This window comes from Condylura cristata, unplaced genomic scaffold (assembly GCF_000260355.1).
Source record: "Condylura cristata isolate star-nosed mole 26May11 unplaced genomic scaffold, ConCri1.0 scaffold00012, whole genome shotgun sequence".
Lineage (NCBI taxonomy): Eukaryota > Metazoa > Chordata > Mammalia > Eulipotyphla > Talpidae > Condylura > Condylura cristata.
In genome coordinates this window covers 52,006,603-52,026,971 of record NW_004567113.1, presented here as the reverse complement: position 1 = coordinate 52,026,971, position 20,369 = coordinate 52,006,603, and the positions used below count along the sequence as shown (strand labels likewise).

The 20,369-nt window shown below is 54.6% G+C and overlaps 1 protein-coding gene across 1 annotated transcript in view; it reads right to left on the bottom strand.

Moving 5' to 3' along the window:
- Positions 1-12,361, bottom strand: part of TAPT1 (transmembrane anterior posterior transformation 1) — a 33,950-nt gene extending 21,589 nt beyond the window's left edge. Inside the window, exons 1-2 of the mRNA XM_012724037.1 lie at positions 12,235-12,361; positions 2,738-2,856 (exon numbers count right to left, since the gene is read on the bottom strand). Of these exons, the coding sequence (XP_012579491.1) occupies positions 2,738-2,856; positions 12,235-12,261 (146 nt within the window). The 5' untranslated portion in view covers positions 12,262-12,361. The remainder of the gene's footprint in view (positions 1-2,737; positions 2,857-12,234) is intronic.
- Between the last annotated feature and the right edge of the window lie 8,008 nt (positions 12,362-20,369).

The following is a 20,369-nucleotide window of genomic DNA, read 5'->3' as shown; positions in this document are numbered from 1 at the left end:
GCAGTGTACTTCGTAGATCTGCCTGTTCTGTTCCCCACTCTGTCTCTGGTGAAGCCTCTCACCGCCCCTGAGCCTCTGGCCTGTACCCCAGTTCTGTCTGCACAAATAAATAAATCTTTAAAAAAAAAAAAATGATGCTCAAAAAACACTTTTCCAGACTGCACGTGTGCGCTCTCTGTATATACATATAATACACGTATGCACACATACAGCAGCCCGAATTTCGTCAATGCTGAGCACGCACACTTAAGGACTGAGACAGTGCTGTCCTGTGCTATATATATATCTAAATGACCAGGCCTCCACTCACACAGAGTATGTAAGAGTACTGAAGTTCTGACAGAGAATTCCAACTGCATTTCATCCTGGTAATGAGTTACGGCGTGGCGCGATTTCCCATCTGAATCACGTTGCAGAACCAGCAAGCGCGGCACAGGAAACCTAAGGCATCTCACGAGCAGTTAGAGACTGCCCTCTGGTGTCACTTTACAGTATAAAGCTTGAAAAATAAGGACCCACTAGAGGTTAATTTGGGGGGTGGCGGCGGGAACAGGCCTGCTGCCCTGTCTGAACTCAGAACACAAGAGCTGTCCGCCACTCCTCCATGCCCTGCTTCCCCACGTGACAAGGCCCTGGGCGTCTGAACAGCAAGATGGGCTAACTCAAGCCTCAGGAGGCCCTCACCAGGCGCTGACTGGCTGCTGACATATGGGGGTTCCCCCCGAGGAGGAAGGAAGGTGCTTCACTTCTCGGTGCCAGACAGAACAGGTGTCTGGGAAAGCCCCGCGGAAGGGTGGCGAGAACACGACGGTGCCTCGCGCTGCTGACTGGGGCGGACCGGCCACCACCAGCCCTCGGCGCAGGTAGGCCAGTCCCTGTCTGAAGTAACTGTGATGTTATGGAGCTGCCAGTGGGACAGAGAAGCACCGGCACAGGCTGTGTCACATCCATGACCCTGGAAGGTGCAGGGTGTCCTGGAAGAGGTTTGCTAGTAAGAATCAAGACTTCTCAGAGGCTCTCCCAAAGGATAAAGGATGCACAGGTATTTTAAAGCAGAGGATTAAATGCCTGAAAGAATCACCCACTGGATTGGCACGGAGTCGTAAAACGAGCACACGGCCTGAGGGGCCACGCGACCGAGGCAGTGTCACTCGCAGCGGTGGGACTTCAGCGCCGGTGGCGGCCTCACGCCAAGCAACCTCCGTAGTGTCTCACTTCAGACCTTTTACCATATGATCACCACAATCAATATACTCTTCCAACTTTCACAAGAAGAATGTCTTCCTTATGAAAACCAATTAAGGCTTGCTTTTGAGGGAACTGAGGGCTATTTGGTGCTCGCCCAATAGGAATTGTATACCCATTTACGACTCTAAAAAGACTCCTCAGAGCTTTAAAAAAATCAACATATAGTCCTGTGTATTCACCATCGTAAGTTTCTAATTCAGTTTCCATGGTTAAGCTACTGACAAACATTACTTGGTGTATTTTACGTGCTATGGGACAGTCCGACTTTTAGTTAAATAAGTGTGACTACATACCATCCATTTCAGCATTTAAAACTTTCTGGGAATGAAATGTTTTTAGACAGAAATAAAGGTCAGAAAGGTGACTCGGGCAGCAACGACCACACAGTCACCAGCAGACGTTGCCACACTGAGCAGAGATAGGCTGACACTGGGCCGAGAAAAAGCAGGACCATGCCAACTTGGACCTCGAGGCCAATAAACCGTGAAAATCCAGGTAAGCGTATCGTTTCCCATCTACCACGAAGTCCCCAGTATTGGCGGAGAAGGAAGGGAAGGGAACTTGTATTGGCTTCCGTGTCCTGCGGCGGTCAGGAGATTGCTGCCCCTCAAGTCAAAGGGGGTGCTGTCAGTGTCAACGCCACTGGGGGGCCAGGCCACCTGTGACGGAGGAGCCCCGCAGCGAGGGCACTGAGGAGCTCCTGACACCACCACTTGCGCTTTACAATGCGGGAAGTCAGGTACTGGCGAAATAGAGGCACGGGACGGTGAGCATGGCAGCGGCGCGGGCTCTGACCCTGTTCTTGCCTTTCCCACGCCTCTCCTGCAGTCATCACGTTATTTGGCTGACCAGAGCAGAGCGCTGGTTCCAAGCCATTTGGGCAGGGTATAAAAAACATGAGCATTCCATCAACTTTTCATACCAACATCTGCTTCGTGAAAGCCTGTCTCCCACCACACCACTTTTTACAAAAACTAACATTAGTTTAGTGCCTGTTTTTGTTAACTGTAAAGAAATTCCAAGAGGAGTTTCACTTGACCGACAAAAAGTGAGAGTAGTGCCATGCCTGTTTTGAGCGGTTCTCGAGGCAGTTCCCTCCGGCAAGAGGGTGTGTTTTCTCCACCTCGTTCCCATTCCCACCATGTTAAGGTTACTTGAGATTTTGCACATTATTTGCTATGATTTGTTAGGTAATTTTTGAGGTCTGGGAATATGCAAAAATTTTTCCAAAAAAAAAAGTTAATGGTAACTGCACCTTTATTTTACGCCATTTGGCTTATGCAAAATTCTGAGAAACACTCAACCTTCAGGGAAATGGACATATTAACATTAGAAAGACAAGTGGGCTAATTTAGGCATTAAGGGCCTGGTGTGAATGAAACTGAGTTACACCTGTTCTGCAAACTCTACCCACGCGATTACTTAGCCCGACAATGCTGAGTGGTAAATGCAGCCTAAATGCCAGGGAGGCCCGTGCCCTTGAACTTACCTGAAGCCGTAGCAGGGCAGTGTGAGGAGCCTGAACAGGGCCAGGAAGACTCTGAGGGGGAGCAGCGTGAACACGTACAGAAATGCGTCCAGGCACAGAAAGATGCCAAAAATCATGAGCTGGATGTTAACAGGAGAGAAGAAAACAAAGCAAAATGCAAAATGAATATTGGGTCTGTAACTGTAGGTGGAAGTTTCAAACGGTCGAGGAAGGTGGGAAGTTCATTTCTGTGGGGATAGCGTCGGTAGCTCTTCTCGGGGACGATGCCATCATTTACTGGAAGTCCTTTTTCGGAGGTCAGGTCGGTACTTCTCCCAGCCGCTCTGGCCGGCCACAGACGGAAGCCAGTCACTCAGGCCGAGCTGCCCTGGACAGTACCAGGAGGCCAGATGTGCTGCCCGGGACGTGCACGCACGTGACCGATGTGACAGGACACTGTCCGGGTCAAACGTTTTGACTAGCTTCCTTCGCAGCAGTGTGTTACCTAGTCATCGGAACGCTTCGTGGATGGGCAAAAAGGGCAGACTGACTTAAATACGGCTTACGGGAAAAGCATGCGAAGTGGTTACTCGTTCTAACACAATTTCATCTGGACCTGAACTTGTCCGCGGAAGGCATCAGGCGTAACGGGACCTGGCAGCAGTGTGGAGCGCCCCTCTCTGTATGTACGGGCCGCACCACCCTTTTTTGGGTAATATACATCTTACACATTAAAAGTTTAGGACTAACTTCACAGAGGGCGGGTGGGGCCCTGGGCGTGTGCATCCCCGCCCCCCGGGCGGCTTGAGAAGGAGCTTCTGTGCCTGACACCAGCTGGAGGGCCCAGACATTGCCCGGCGACAGGGCCAGCAGTGGCTGCCGCGACAGATCTCGGTCTGGTGGCGGAAAGGACCTTAGCCGCGAGGGGAGAAAGTGCTCACGTCTGTGAGAACACGCCACACAGAACACCTTCAGGGCTCAGAAATGGGGGGGAGCACTGTGATGTGACACCATCTCTCAACTTCTTCACAGATGAAAATGAGAAAGACAATTTCCTAACAAGCGAAGGAGGTGATCCTCACCCAGGATGGGGGGCAGACCAGCAGGCTGGGAGCTGGTCGTGCTGGTGACCTAAGGCGCCCGGCAGCTCTGGGAGGGAGCGAGTGTCCCCCTGCTCGCCGCCGCGGAGGGCGCCCCGTGCGGGCTGGGCAGAGAGCAGGCCTCACCGCCCAGGCAACTTCGGGTCTGCTCACCTGCCTTACGGACCTGCCCCGCCAACACACGCAGAACTAACTGGTAGTCAGTGAATCAACTCACAAACGGCATAAAAAAGTTCACCCGTTTAGATTACTGCTGGCTCTGGAAATATGCTAAGAAGTCAAAGCCTTGAGGTCACATCCTTAACGAGAGTGACGCGCACGGCCATGCCTTCCGTGAGTCCGGACGGCAGCTTTGGAAGCTAGGCAGTTCCTACGTGCTTTTACTGAGCACGATACCCATGAGGCACTCAAGCCGCCCGGCATCTCCGAAGAGCTCCCTGAAAGTGACACACCCTGTCGGCGCCCCTTGAAATTCCCAAGACAGAATTTCTTTCGTCAGACATGACAGGCAGAGGCTTCCTGAAGTCACCGCGAAGCCCCGCGCTCCCCTGCCGGCTCCACCCTGTGTCCCGCTCACGCTCCTCCCTTGCCTGCTCCTCTCCTCGCCCTGAGGCTCCTTCGGCGCTGGGTGACGCTGCCTTCCTGGGGCAGGGCCCCCCGGGTGGCGTCATCTCTTTGACAGCAGCAAAATCAGAAACCAAAGTATGGGGAGGACCCACGGGACAGCAGCCGCCTGGGCCTCCCGACCAGCAGCACCCTCTTCCAGCAGACAAATGCTGCCGCAGATCTGCGGGTGACTTCCCAGAGCTTAAGTGACTTGCCCTAATTCAAATAAAAGAGAAAACTTTCCGGGGTAGACACATCCTTTGGTTTGATCCCCATCGTTCTTTTAATCACGTCTTTCTTGTACAGCCCCAGTGGGGCAGAGACTGTGACAGGGCAACTGTTTGCCATTAAGGCCAGTCCTGCGCAGCAGCTTGGAGTCCAGGGAAGATTCCATCTCTGATCGCCGCCGCCCCCAGCACACTTTGCCTTGCGATTCATGCTCACATCCACACCCAAAACCCACAGAAGTGTCACGAAGTAACCTTTACCCCATGCAATACAAGTTGCTGCTGTCCACGTCTCCCTTACCACAATGCTGGCTTCACTGCATCGTGCTTGGCCGGCCAGGAGAGGACGCAGCGCCCTGCACACTGGGGGGCGGGGGGGGGGAGAGGGGAGGTGGTGGCAGCCATGGGCCACGCAGGATGCCGAGTGGCAGACCGCCAATTCAAAATCTACTGTCAGAGCAGAGCTTTTAAACACTTACACAATTATCTCAGCTATAGACCAGAGACATTGTATGGGGGTGGAGTGGGAAATGGGGTCAAAAATAGTGGGGGGAGGGAAATGCACTGGACTATGGTGATGGCACACGGGTGATCTGGTGATGGGAAGCCCACGGGGATTGCAGCTGAGATGGAAAAAGGCACAAAAATGATGTAAAAATAAAGGGACTATATTATTAAAAAAACAATTATCTCAAAAGTCTCCTGCTGAGGGGGCTCCTGAATGCTTTATAATATAAGAAACGTCAGAGATAGAAACCGAGGGCAGATGGCCGCGTCTCTCTGCTGGCCGACGGTCCTCGGGGCGAGAGCTCCTCGGGGTAGTGGGCTCCGGCCCTGGCGAGGTGGGGTGTGTGCTGTGCAGACACCCAGGCCGCCCTCCCCTGCCCTCTGAAGGGGGAGCAGCAGAGCCCGCACCCCCACTCAGCCCCAGACGAGCAGCTGGCCCAGGTCCCGGGGGCAGTAGGGGGCTTCAGTCGGCGTGTAGAGCCAAGAAGCGTCATTCTGAGTATTGACACCGGTCACTCACTATCTACCTTCAACCTGGCCACTGGATTTGGCAATCTAGATTAAAACAGCAAAAGCACTGTTTGGTAGCAGTTTCTACCATCTGAACTTCAAAAGACAACTGCAGTGGCAGCGACTCGGGGACCCCATGGGGCATCTGAACGTCACGGCCCGTGAGGGTGCTGTGACCGGCTCTCACCTATGCACCCAGCCTGCTACTGTGTCTCTCAATTACTTGAAAAATACTAGTCTCAAAATAACAGAACACCAGCCTCTTCCTGGAGAGTGGAACAAGGTTTCTACCTTTTAAATATCAGTTTCCCTTTTTTAACAAAACTAGCCTGCCTTCCTTTTAATGCCATTTGAAATTTCGCAGTCGTAACAGCCTCTGTGGCTAAGAGGCAAGCTCGCATGCGCTGGGCTGGCCGGTGACTCGGCCACGGGGCACCCCGGGCCCGCAGAGCCAGGGCGCCCCCTAGGGGAAGGCGGCCAGACTGCTGTGCCCACTGGGAGCCCCGTCAAGGGCAGGGAGGGCTTCCTCTTCCTTCCCGGGTCGCTGCTCTGAAGCTCGGGTCTGCTCTGGTAAGCATGTAGGCCGTCACGCCCAATTCGACACTGGTGGGGACAGGAAAGGGACCTTTCCTGGGGAATTCACGGCTCGCAAGTGGCACACAGGCCAAGTCCTGGTTGAAAGACATGCCCCAGGCACGGGTGAGGAGAGCAGGTCTGTGGAGTGACTAAGCGTGCAGTGAGAGGAGGGAGCAGACGCGGTGGAGACAGGAGCGGATCAGCAAAGCTCCCTGCAGAGGGGACAAGGTGGGCAGCAGGTCCTGCCACCCCAGGGCGGGCAGACTCCAGGGCAGGCCAGGGCAGGCGGACTGCAGGGCAGGGCAGGGCAGGCGGACTCCAGGCCAGGGCAGGCGGACGGCAGGGCAGGGCAGGGCAGGCGGACTCCAGGGCAGCCCAGGGCAGGCGGACTCCAGGGCAGGGCAGGGCAGGCTGTGTGGCGAGTAACATCATCACAGTGGAGGGTCAGACGCTGTCCTCAGTCACCACTACGTTCTCCAGAGTCCTGGAAGGTCCCAATAAACCTACCTGCAGAGATCAGCTGTTAGCAGGTGAGTTGTTATTACTAAGAAAGTTTACAAACTGATTTTGAAAGCAATTACGACAGACTCTCATTCGTTCCTGTAATAGTCATATTTTATTCACGTGGACTCAAATGTGCCCAGGAGGCCTGCCTCCTAGAAGAGAGGGACAGATGCCTCCCCGGGAGCCTGGCCATCCTCAGACAGGCCAGGTGACACCCGTCACCGGTGCACTGAGGAGATCGGACGCCTGATAAAGGCTGGGTCATAATCATAACCTGCATGATTTACCGAGACAGACACATCTCACATCAGTCACTTGGGGAAAGATTTTCATGTGAGGAAGACCAGGAACATGGTAGCTCTGGAGACTGTGTTGCTTCTCTTTCTTTTCCAAGTTGGGGTTGTTATACTGACAGCACCTGATGCCTGTATAACCAACCCTCACAACAGCCCCTCAGACAGACACCGCAACTTGGGGTGCTGAAGGCACACGTGGGGCGGGAAGCGCGGCTGGGTGGTGGGACTGGTGCCCGAGGCCGGCGGCCTCCCCAGGGCCACCGCGCCTGTGAGTGGCGTGGGGGAGCAGAGGTCGCGGGGAGGCCGGGGGGCAGCCGCTGCAGGGCCGCTGTCAGACGCCCGTAAGGTTCAAATCTGTGTTTTGGGGTGTGACCAGCAGCACAGAGTAGGCTGAGCGCGAGCAGAGAAGACGGGGGGACACTAAGCCTGACGGGCGAGAGCAGAGAGAGGCTACGGCTGCTCCCCAAAGTCCACATGCGGGCAGGTCGCCTCTCCAAGGGACAGCACTCCGGCACCAGGGCAGGAGCTTTGAAATCCGCCAGCGAGCGGGCCACAGGCCTGGGTCTCTGGCCAGCTGCCCTGGACAGGCGGGTCCTAATGCCCACGGGAGCAGAGCTCACACTGGGCCCCGAGGCCCTCGGCCCCGGCGTCGCTCCCCATCACGCCAGTGTGCTGCCGGCGTGCTCCACGCGGCCCGGGGGCTGGTGTCTGAGCGAGGATGGCGCAGAGAGGGTGTGGGAGCGAGGGGGCCAGCCGAGCGGGCGGCTAGGCGCTGGAACCAGCAGCTCTCCCCGTTTCCTGCTTGCTCGCGGCTGCCCAGTGTGACTTCTGAGTCAGGGTGTCACAGACAGGAGCTACATTGTGGGAGAACTTGAGGGCTGAGCCCCCAAGCATGTTCTCATGAAATGAGAATGGGAGCGAGAGGCCAGGGAATGGGCCGTGTCGTGGGCCCGCGTGACCGCCTGCTGCCCATGGTGAGACCCCAGGGCTGGTTTGATGAAACAAAGGTCAGCAACAGAGTCTGGCCCTCTTTTCTTAACCCTTACCCCACCCTGAGAACCAACAAGAAGCTTTACATGACATTCTGATGAAGTGCATTATTCTGGAAGGAACGCTGAATTATTTCTAAATGTTACCTCCTCACCCACAAGATATGTAAAATAAACTTTCTGTGGACCTTTCTGTTCGCCCCAAGCCTCTCTCGCTGTAGGCAAACTCATTCACAGGGTCACACGCTGTCGGCTCTCTCTAGATAACCTGGTCCAGCCTTCTAGGGAGGCCATGTCTCGACCTGGCCACTGGCTGTCACTTGCAGACCTGAGCCGAGAAGGCGAGGCTGAATCCTCACCCTAAATATTTCCCCCGAGACAGTGGTCTTTCTCCCCTTCAAAGAGCCCTAGAAACACCACCTTCCACACCTCAGCAATGCTTACACCACGCGTCAACATGACAGACCTAAAGCTGCCAGCCACTGGTGAGATTCTTAAGACAACTGAACTCAGTAGCTCCACTTATGAGCAAGCAGTTGAATTCAATTAAAAAAAAAACGACTTAAATAACTGCATAAGGTATGACAATAACGAAGGGCTGCCCACAAGCACATTTCACACAGTACAACACAAGCACATTTTCACTGCAGTTCCACGTTTTCAACAGGCAGCTGGAGTGAGAGAGAATTCTGATCAAAGGCTTCATGACCACCATGACTCACATCCGACACGTATTCACCGCAAGGACAGAGTGCAGGAGACCCGCAAGTCGCCTGAAGCTTGAAGCTGTGATGGGTACAAAGACTACGCGCCGGAAAGACCCCGCGACCCTGCTTCTCACTTCTGATCCACAGCGGACTCCGCTGTGCTGATCTGAGCTGTGGGGGCGGCTCGCTCCACCACCACTCGAGTGTCTCCCCGAGCGGGGGAAGCTCCCTTGCTGGGCACGGCTGTGCGACCCGCCTGGCCAGCAGACAGCGGCAGAAGGGAGCCTGCTGGGCACGGCCGCGACAGCTGCTTCTGATGAGGGCACTGCTGGGCAGGGGCCCTGCCCGCCCTCGTCTTTTGATCGTGATGCAGGTGCTTGCCTGGGTGCAGCTGTCATCCTTCCGTTAGCGGCATCAAACACAAAGGCCAGAAGCCAACCTGGGGGAGAGGGCAGACGCCAGCACCCACCTGGCCCCCCAACTGCTGGGCGTGGAGCGCTCCTTCCCTAGCCATGTCCAGACCACACAAATGAAGACGCCAGACCTGCGGGCCACCCGGTCGGCCCCTGCTGCTGACGCCAACAGCACCCCCTGCGTGGCTTCCTCCCAGCCCCGGTCTCAGCCTGGGCGCGGCAGCCCTCGGGACCTGGGCCAGCCCCTCCGTCCGGCAGCGTGTCCCCCCTTGCACTGAGCTGAGCGCACCCGGCAGGCCCCAGCACCCGGGCCAGACACCCGAAGGGGCGCAGCACACCCCGGCCTCCCGTCCCGCCGCCAGCCACGCCCTCGCCGCGCCGCCTGTAGGAAGCGTCTCCTCCGCTGACACCGTAGCAGCTCCTTGCGCATACTGGCTTAACGACATCGCTCTGTCACCTGTATTTATTTAATGTGTTTCATGTGCCCAGCTCGGCTGACAGCCGAGTGTGATGCGGGTCGCTGTGCTTCCACACCGTGGAAGTGCCAGGAGCAGAGAAAGTCCTCAAAGACGGAGAAAACTAGCGTGTATGTGGACGGTAACTCGTACTGCCCTGAAGTAGCATTTAAACATGTCAGGAAAGTCTAGGTCAGCAGCTGTTCACCAGTCCCCGAGTTGTGCACCAATAAGCCGCGGACTCTGAAGGACACCTGTCCCTGGTGCACACTGTGCGCTGCCCTGCACGGGCCGCGGGCAGGCGCCCGTCGTCGTGGCCTCCGGGCCGGTGGGGCCGAGGGGAGGTGGAGCTGCCCACACTCGCCTGCAGCGCCGAGGAGCCAGGCTGACTCTCTGTGAAAGCGCCCAGGCCAAAGTCTAGCGCCTAACCTTTACGTGATAAATGATACTTGCTTTATTATCAACACAGAGACAGAAGCTGAGGTGGGAGGTACCTGGCGGAGAGGAGGAGAAGCCACGTGGGGCAGAGCGCACGCTCACCTGCCGGCTCCTCCCTGGCCTCGCTGCGCACCTGGAAGGGGCCCTCCAGCGAGGCCTCTGTGCTAGCTCAGGGCTCTGCGCCCGGTCAGGCTCGGAGGGCTGCCAGAAATACCCAGGTGTGAGGCGCTGATCTCTACGGCCACCAGCTAACTCCTCAGGGTGTTCATGCAGAAGGCAGCCAGGCTGGCGGCACAGGGAAGAAAGCAGGACCCCGGGGGCCCTTTCTGGCTGTGGTCGGTGGTGGGAAGAGGGAGAGCCGGAGGACGGGGCTGCAGGGTCAGAAGGCCCAGTTCGGAGCAAGACTCACGTCTCGGGGGCCCCCTGCCCAGCACCTGCTGCCGACACAGCGCAAAGGTGCCGCGGGGTGAAAGCTGGGGACAGGAAGCAGAGGCATTCCAATTCCAATTCTGGCTTTTTTTTTTTTTTTATACAGTACTAAAAGGTTATTCTGTAAGAGATATTGAGGTGACCTTTCTTTTCCCTTTAAATACAAACATTCATTTCGTGTTTTATAGTATTTGCAACCTCTGTAGAAGCAAACTGCTCTTTAATTACTAAGTTTCTCTTCCTGAAAAGGTTACATAAAAATATCATAGCATTTATTTTTAAAAAAGAAAAAGAAAACGGGCAAAGTGCTGCATGCTAGAATAGAAAATGCAAACAGAAAGGAAATGACCAAAAACTAACAGCGCTAACGTGACCAGCTGCCAGCTCACACAGCAGAGCGCCGGCGCATCTGAGACCCGGGCCTCGGCTGGCTGTCCCTGGGCCGTCCTGCCGGACAGAGGGCTCCACGCCTCTAGAGTTCACTTTGACTTGGACATGAAGAAGACACGGTTCTCCAGGCAGAACAGGCCATCCTTTGTGTATGCTGAACGACAAGCCTCTGAAGTGTCGTTCTAAGAGGCTAACGCAAATTTCCTCAAAGGACCTAGCGCCCAAAGCCCCTCCTGTGAGAGACAGGGTCAGGGAATCGCCACAGCTGTGAGGAGCCAGGCTAACCGCCGCCCCTGCTGTCACCCAGCCACACGCACAGAGGCCGCTCTCCTGAGGCCGGCACCTGGCACCTCCCCTGGCGTCCTCCTGCTCTTAAAAATAAACAAAAACAATAAAAAAGCTCCATACTGGAGCCAGTCTGAGCGCACCACCCACGCTCGAGCCCCCGCACCTGCGGGCACTTCCCCACGGGCCATGCTAATGTGCTGCTCACGTTAACAGCATGAGCCGCGTTCAGCTTCTGGATGAAGGTGCGCGCGGGATTTCAGCCTAGCTAATAAAGAGCTGACTCGAGTTCCACAAGATAAACAAGTATTTCAAAAGAAGAGGAGCAGCGCGCACTGAGCCAGGCCTGACCAGGCCAGGGTCCCGGGGGGCAGGCCGGCTCGGCGCGCTCTGAGAAAGGGGGCCGAGTACCTAGGCTTTATCTGCTACAAAGCACAGCCTGCCCCAATATGGCTGAGGGCGAGTTATGCCCACTCCTTCCTTCTGACGAGAAATGTGGACTTGCTCAGACTCACAGCCCAAGTAACGCCACGGAGAAACGAGCCTTCCGGCCCGTCTGCCGGCCAGGGCCTGAGCCGGCGGGCGGCCGCGGGGCCGGTGCTGCGGGCTGGCTGCCTTCTGCCACGCAGCTGACGGGATCCCCTCTGTCTTTGAAGAGACGGCGGTTTTTGTTCACAATATGACGGCTTTCCGGCAATGGAAACGTTAAAAAGGACTAAAATTAAGTCACTAACTTCTCATGTCGACTGCGGGGGTGGGGGTGGGGGGCGCCCGGAGAGACCCAGGGAAGCGCAGAGGCGGAGATCCATTCCTCAGGAACAGCCACACGGCTGGGACGCAAAGGGAACCGGTGTGTTAGTGAGAAGCAACATCGAGAATCAGTGGCGTGGACACTGAAGAGTTTGTAAAGTGCTCTCCCTGTATGCGGGGTTCCCATTTCCCAGTATACGTCATTACCGATGATCACATTATGTCCGGCAAAACTCAACTCAAGCTGTGCGCACCTTGGGGGTGGGGGAGAGGGTAACAGTGAACACGCTGACATTACTTTCAAACTGATGTCTGGAAATAAGAAAAAAATAGTACCTTTTCCAATTCCCTGGGGATTCGCATACAAGTGTACACTCTCTCTCTTCTCTCTGTGTACTTGGCCTCATTGTGCTCGAGGAAGTATCCTCGCGTTAGTTCAGCGCTAAGGAACCTCAGCAGCGAGAGCTCTACAGGAAAGAGAAGGACACAAAACAGAAACAACAGTGTTTATCAGGAACGCAGGGCCGGCTGGGGTCACAGGTCACACGTCGCTGACGTGGGGAGAAAACCACAGGGCTCTGAAACCGTGCGCCCAGGTCTCAGCCGAGATCGTGCGGAGCGGGGCACACGGGGGACTCGGGCTGGGCCAGGCCCCTTACGCGGTGACACAGGAACTGCGAGCCCGTCCCGCCTACAAGGTGACCTGGGAGCCGGAGGTGGAGAGATGGGGGGGTGAGAGCAAGCACCAAGAAGACGTGAATGGGCACTCTCCACACCGGCGGGGAGGGAGCCAGGTCAGCGCTTTGCGTTGGTCCCACACCGCCCTGGGTGGGCGACACGGGTTCTGTCGACGGCGTCCTTCAGCAGCGGGGACCCTGCACGAGGGTTTTCTGGGGGTTGGCTCACCGGGAGGACGATCGTGAGCTACACAAGGCGGAAGTCAGCCAGTTCTGGAAAAGCCCCTTCCCCCGACCTGACCGTTTGTCCCCCCCCCCCCCCCGGTCTGTCCATCCCCAGTCATCTGGGCTGCCCAGGCCAGAGGAGGCCACAGCCTCTGTGCTGGGCCCCTGCACACCTGGTGGGGACTGCGGCTGCCAAGGCCAACCTGCTCCCGCCACGTAACTCTGGTCCCCGGAGCCCGCACCCCGGCACCCCCCACCTGTCACCACCGGCGACCTTCCCAGCTTCAGGTCTAGTGGCTCACTTATATCTCCAGGTGACAGCGTGCCAAAAAATCACACACACACTCTGTCATGCCAGGTTCACCCGCTCGTGGAGGCAGCAATACTATGAGACCCGCCGGAAATGGACACAGGAGGACGGCAACTTCCCCCCATCAAATGCCGGGAAGGCTCAGCCCACGCGGAGCTGCAGGTCGAGTGCAGGTGTCAGTGGACGGCAGACTGCACGCTCGTGGTCTGACCCAGGGCACAGAGAGCAAAGCTTCTGCCTGGGAACTCTAGTGACGGCGTGGGCTGCCGGCAGCCCGCAGCAGAGCTTCTGTCTGACGCGGAAAAGAGCCCCTTTGAGCTGCCCAAGAACAGCCCAAACTACTGAGCATCCCACATCGTATTCAGTCCCGTCTCCAGTTAGAAAGAAAAGGGTGTTCTGACTAGCTCTACCTATTGTATCATTTTCTTCATGAGAAAACTGAGAAGCGACAGGACATACGGAAAGCAGAAGAATCTGCTCTTAGATTTTTGCCTGCGCCAGTGAACTCTGGCTCACCAGCCTGAAGACCACTCACCGCAACCCTGCACGGCGCCTGAACTGGAGTCCCCCCATTCCTGCCTGCTGCCTCCCCCAACCCCGGTCAGTGTTCTCTCCACCCCCTGCTAATAGCACGTGAGCCAGAGTCACTAACGCAACCATCCACACCTAGAGACCCTCTGCTGGGTCTGGCCTCCAGGGAAGCCACCAACCTGCGGCTGACTTCCCTGTCCTCGCCACGAGGCCCATCCACCTTCCCTCTCCCCTTCCCAGACTGGGCCAGGGCATGGCCAGGGCGGCAGCTCCACACCCAAGCTCAGGGCCATGCTTCCTCCCCACCAGTTCTACGCTGGGCCTGTGCCCCCAGCCTCCCCCAGCCTCGGCCTGTGCCCCCAGCCTCGGCCTGTGCCCCCAGCCTCGGCCTGTGCCCCCAGCCTCTGGAGGCCTGAGGCCATCTGCTAACTTCTCTGTCTCACCCTCTGCGGCCTCTGCCTCTCCAGGCTGCCTCCTCTGTCCCTCCCCTTCTTTCTGGCGCAGGTGAGGGCCCAGCGGCTTGCAGAGGCCACACCAGGTCCTGTCAGCCGTCACACCTGCCTCCGCCGAGTCTCTGGGTCGCTGCTCTCCAGTTACGCTACTCATTTCCTGCCAACACGTCAACAGGTTTACACGGCCGTGGGGCCGAGGAGAGCTGCACACGTCCCACCCGAGGAAGGAAGACTCCGTGGGCAGAGCCCAGCTCCCAGCGGCCCACGCTGGCCCGCCGGGCTCCCGCACCACAAGACAGCCTTCTCTGGGTTCACCCTGTCCCCGGGCCCCCGCAGGCGCAGAAGGGCCGGCCTGAAGCCAGGCCCACTGAGGGACACGCGGGCCAGACAGGAGCGCCTCAGCGCGACAAAGCCGAGCCGAACACCCGAAGCGGCCGGGGCCGAGGACGATGACGGCGCGGAGGCGAGCCGGAGCTTGCCTAGCCCGGGAGAGGACGGGAGCCCCCGAGAGCGGGAGTCCTTCTCGTGCGGCCACGTGGCCGAGGAGCCGCCGGGCCGCGCGGGCACAGCGGCATGCTCAGGGCAACAGCGGACATCGCACTTTTCAATTTAAAAAAGCAAAAGGCTGAGCTAGCTGGGCCGCATGTGGGGGTCTTCCCCGGCGACGGCAGCGTGTGCTGCGCTGCAGGGGGGGCTTGGCACCAGCTGTCACCAGAGTCCAGGCCTGCGCGAGGCCCAGAGCGCAAGGTGGCAGACGGAGGCTGAGGGCTCGCCTTCCTGGTGGCGTGGCTGGGGGACGGCACAGATGCACAGAAACGGGGCAGCATCGCCCCGCCGTGGAGACTCCCTAATAATTTCAAAAGCTCTGTAGCATTCACCAACTCTGGCTTGGTGGTTACCCAACGGCTACTGGTGCTACTTCTGCAATTCTGGTTTCAGGGGTAGAAAGTAACATGACAAGGGCATTTCACCAACTCTATAACCCAAGTCACGTTTTCCGAATGAAGTCCTATAATAAAAACCTCCCACGGGTGTGAGATCAGGTGCTGGGAGGGAGGGCGCCCCAGACACAGGGCAGTGGTTACACAGCTTTTAGAGACACATTAAAGCAGCACTAGCAGAAGCACCAAGCGTCAAGGCGAAATAGTGCACAAGTTTTCGCTTGCCCCCGGCTCCCCACTGGAGAACTGGCGGGCTACAGGACGGGAGCCCCTGTTCTACAGCATGGCCTTGTGCACGCCGGCCGCACCGGAGGACTCTCAGGGCAATGCTGAGAATAGAGGAGCTGGGCGTGGGGTCCACATTTTGCCAACAAATGCAGAGGCCGGAGGCCTGTCCCAGGTCACTGAACAGCGAAGGGGCCACTGGGGAACAGAGGCTATGTTTGCGAATGCCCAGGCCAGCAGGCTCTCGGCCCGGTCCCGGGACCACCGTCCCTCTGTCTGACAGACACAGCAGATGGGACAGCTGCGCTCTTCTGCACCTGCAACCTGGCAGTTTGAGCCTTCGACTCCCACAGTCCCCCACGGCCGCCCCCAGCTTTGGCGGGTTGGCTCCCCCCTGCCGGGACCTGGCCGGTCACACAGAGGAGGCTGCTCTGCCCCCGGCCCTCTGCAGGCAGCTGCCCAGCGCGCCTCTTCTCCCTACTGGCACGTGTTCTGAGCCTTACCTGGACAGCCTGGCCTAGACGCTGGGCCCAGGAGCGGGCTGGTCAGCTGGGAAGGGCGATTTCTCCCGCCCCTGGGCCCCTGCGTGCCCTCTGCAAGCATTTCAAGACCACCGGAGCTTCCCCGGGGCTGTGGGCTATTTCATCCCCCTTAGCAAAGCAATCTCACTTGTTGTCCCAAGCGCCTCTTTGCTTGTAAAAATGAACTTATTTTCCATAATAAAATAATCAAAATGTTTGATTTCTTAGCTAATTAGATGTCATTTTTATTTCATATGTCCAGTTCTCACCAAAAAGAAACATCATTTAGCAAAGTTCTTTTTACTGGTTATAAACAAGTTCTTCTACATTTGAAGAACTTTCATGCTACGTTTCGACAACTGCGAATACTTGACAGAAGAAAATTATACCAATCATACAGCCAAATCAATTCTTCCAGAGTATTTCTTATCACTCTTGAGCCCTAATGCAAAACTGTCCTGTGATCCATTATTTTAAATTGAGAAAAAGTACAGTACATCACAGGCTTCTTCCTCATCCCTAAAAGAAATATGTTCACTTGTCTTCTGAGAGTTTGTTCTAGAAATAAGAATGCAGGATTTGAAAGTATTAATTAAATGTAATGAGTAATCATAAATATATTTATGTGCTAAGCCTAAATATATCTTTCTTAAAATAGCACTGAACATTAACCATTAAAGAAAAGTGGGGAGTAATATTTGTTAGCAGTTAGGAAAACATTGTGAAACTTGCAGCTCTCCAGTCTTTGATAACATGAAGTTATGTTCTAGAACTTATGGTTATTACACAAATACAGAAGTGCCCTGGACACGGCTGACCAGGAATCAATACAGCAGGCATTCCGCCGCTCAAGTCAAACGCAGTGAAGGTACAAGGTTTTAAGACCCTCAAGCTGTTCATAAATGGTCTCATTTAAGGAAGCAGAGTCCAGGTAGAATACTCCTATTTGAGATGGAAACAGGAACAGAGAGTAATGCCTACTTCCAAGGTCAAAAGTTAAGGGCCGAAATGGAAACTGTCATTAATCTGACAGTCAATGCCACCCTCTTTCCAGAGCCCTCTTACCCAACACCCCCTAAACTGGGCTGCAAACAGCTGCGAGGGCTGAATTCTGGAGGGTAAACTAGGGCGAAGTTAAACATTTTAAAAAGGTAAGATACTGAACCGGCCAAAGACCAACATGACTAACTTCTCATGTCGTTAAGCTTGTATGTACTCGGAAAGTAAAGTGGGCTAGAAGTTTAAAAGCAGGGCCATAGTCTGCCGGACAGGAAGAAGCGAAATTGACTTTATCTGCATTAGGATCATGCTCACTCCAAGACTCCAAGTCAGTTTTACAGTTATTCTCATCTTCCTCTGTGAACCGGCAATCACTGTACTCTAGAGCACCATTTCAGAACCGCAGCTCCTAATCCTTCACCAGGATAAGCTGGACGGGGGAGGGACCTGTAGCACGCTATGGATAAGGCTGATTGAATGAGCAAATATTTAAACAGAAACATGACATTTGTAAAACAAACTTACCAAATTTTAATGCCATAAATACTAGGACCCAGGGAACAGTCAAAACTTTTGCCCCACTCAGAATCTTGTGTGAGAATGGCTAAAGTGAAGAACTGTGGGTTTCTGTGCTTTCAGTCTTTCTGCCTCTGCTATTCCTTTGTGGTGTTAAGCAACAGGCCTGAGTTTGGGTAAGGCAGAGGAGAACAGAAACACAAGAGCTGGATGACAAGTTCAAGTTCCAGAGGTGAAGTGTTACCAGTAGAAAAGAAGAGAAGAACAGTCCCCATGGAAGGTCCCAACAGAAACAAGGCTTTGGCCCAGACCCTGCTCTGGCCTCCCCGGTTTTGTCAGCAAGAGCTTCCTCGCCGCAGGCGCCGACACCTGTGCTGTCTCATCCTCCGCAGTAGGTGTTATATTTATGTTATACCACGTCTTCTCCTGTTAAGTCTCCATGGTTACTAAAGCCAATTTAAAAACTTCAGATACTAAGTTATTTACTAGAGCTGTGAAATGAAGCCGAACGGATTAGGCAAGCAGTGTAAACAAGCCTGAGTCTACAAAGCAACCAACAAGCCAAGAACAGGTTGCCTAATTCTTAGTCCAAAGTTGACTCGTGAGACCTGGGTCCCTTAATAGGAACACGGCTATCCAGAAAGTCTCCTGCTCAGAACTTTCTACAGAAGAGTCCAGTGGAGAGCAAGCAGGGTGGCATGTCTTACCACCTGGTCTGACGCCAAAAGAAGTTGGCGGTGATTTTCAGAGTCGGAACAAGAGACAGGACAGATGACTGACTCTGCGGCTCCTGACAACCACGGACCCAGACCCCTGACCGCCCTCTGCATCAGGAGCACGCAGAGGGCGGGCGTGAGGCCCACATCTACCTGTGCTAAGGTAAGCGCAGCGTGAGAGTTCAGTCCACTGCCATGCCACGCGGAAGTCAGAGCACCAGTCCAGCCAACCAAATGACAGAGAAGAGTTGGAAAAACAACAGAGACCCAAGTGTTCAGTATACAGAGCTGGAAATACACAGATGAGTTCCACACATGTTACTTTCTAGCTATATATATATAAGGAAGGACAGTTATGAAAAAAACCGGAACAAACGATGCATTTTGATTTTTTTTTAATTGAATGGGAGACTTTGGAAAACACCTAATTTGTATGCTCACTTCAGGAATTCGAAATTTTTAGAGAAGAATAATCAACATCTTATTTGTAAGAGCCCAAACGCCTTGAGAGAAGTGATAAAGGAGTCTCTGGAACTAATGGATGAGTAGGCACCAACGCACAGTTTGCAGCTTTCACAATGCAAAACAAAGGCTCCTGCCTTAGGCTGGGCGGCTGGCACATCTGAGGTACACCAGGCTGTAAACCCGGGACCCCCGTAAGTCAAATGCCAGCACCTGGCAGAGAAGACCTTTGATTCAGGGAGAAACACTTCTCAGTGCGAGAGGAGGTGCCAGGGAAGCCCCTCGGGTTCAGGACAGCCCCCCCGGGGCAGTTCTCTACATTACTACAGGGCAAAGGGAAAGGCTGAGGAGCAGAGCGGGAGCACTAGAGTGAGCAGAAGCCACCCAGGCCTGGAAGAAGGGCCAACAGTCTCCAGGAGCCTCACCCACAGTGCCTGGCAGAGCAGAGACAGACCCTATATGGAGGCCGGAAGGAATTACACTGGCTGCCGACTCCAGCTAAAGGTTTCTGATGCGCTTACCGTTGTCCGTCCACATAAATGACAGAATGGGGGAGCCAATGAGTCCCCCCACACCCCAACAACTAAAACTGGAAATTATCTCCCTGACGATAACTTCCTGCAATTATAGGTTTAAAAAGCCCAGCCTCAAACATGTTAAGTAAACCATTCTCAGTAACCCAGAATGTGGGTGGGCATGGGATGAACTCTATCCAAGTTCACCCTACCAGCCATGCAGACCCAAGCATCCCTCGGGAGGGATGCTGGGGGTCCTCCAAGGGCCCAACATCTGTGTACCTCAAAAGGCCCCTAATAACTTCATTTTCTGTGCATGCAAAACAAGAATAAGAGGCTTTTATCACCCTGACTTTCCTGAAGCTCAGAAATATTGACAAGAAAGTATAATGAGACCTCACTACATCTGTTTCTATTTGCACCGGGGCACTTTTAATATTCAAGTCTAGGTAAGGGAACAGCTAAGAGATTTAATGCCCTGTCTTACTTCCAATCTGCCAATTCAGAAAGTAAATAATCATGCAAGCAAGTGTTTGACATCTAAACCCAACAAAGTTGAGAATTTTTAAGTGGTTAATTGGAAAGGACCCAACAAGGCACAGTCTGTGCTTAATTTTTCAAAGACATGGACTTCAAAAATCGAATCTCTGGTGAGTGCTGAGAATCTGCAAATCAATGAATGAGCATTCTGACATTTAAGTGTTCCTACCTTTTCAATAACCATGTACAAAACAAACATTTATTTGCATGATCTGCAAGAAGAAATGACAGTTAATAAAGTCCCTGTGGGGCGCCAGATGTAATTTTCTAGCTGGGAGACCGTAACTGAGTTATGCTTCAGTGGCTGTTCAAAACTTACAATTATGTAAGAATTAAGATGTGCCCACCCTATTCACTGAAACATGATGCTCAAAATCTTTTTCCTTTAAACCTAACACGCCGGGACAATGGGGGTACATATGCAATTAAACAACCTTCTTTATAAGCCACAATAAATTCTGATCGCTTAAAGAACAGTGTAACATTCTGCTCAAAACTTGTCATGGGAGTGGGAATCACACATGCATCTTTTCCTACATGGCAGTTACATATATTTGGCAACGTGGTGTCGAGTTTCTGTTTAGGAAGAGTTCACAGGTAAAATTTCGCGGAGGGCGAAACACTTCTGGGCAAAACGACTGAACTTCACGGTCACGGCCATCTCGGTCGAGCCGGCGATGGTGCAACCTCTTTGGAGGGCGAGTTAACAGGTTTCTGGGGTGCAAGCGCGCGGAAAATACGGAACAACAAAGTCACCTTGGCCTGAAGGTAAGGGAGCAGGCTCGCGCCGGGTCGGGCTCCGGCCGCCGGAGGCTCGCCAACGTGCTGGCGGCGGGCGGCC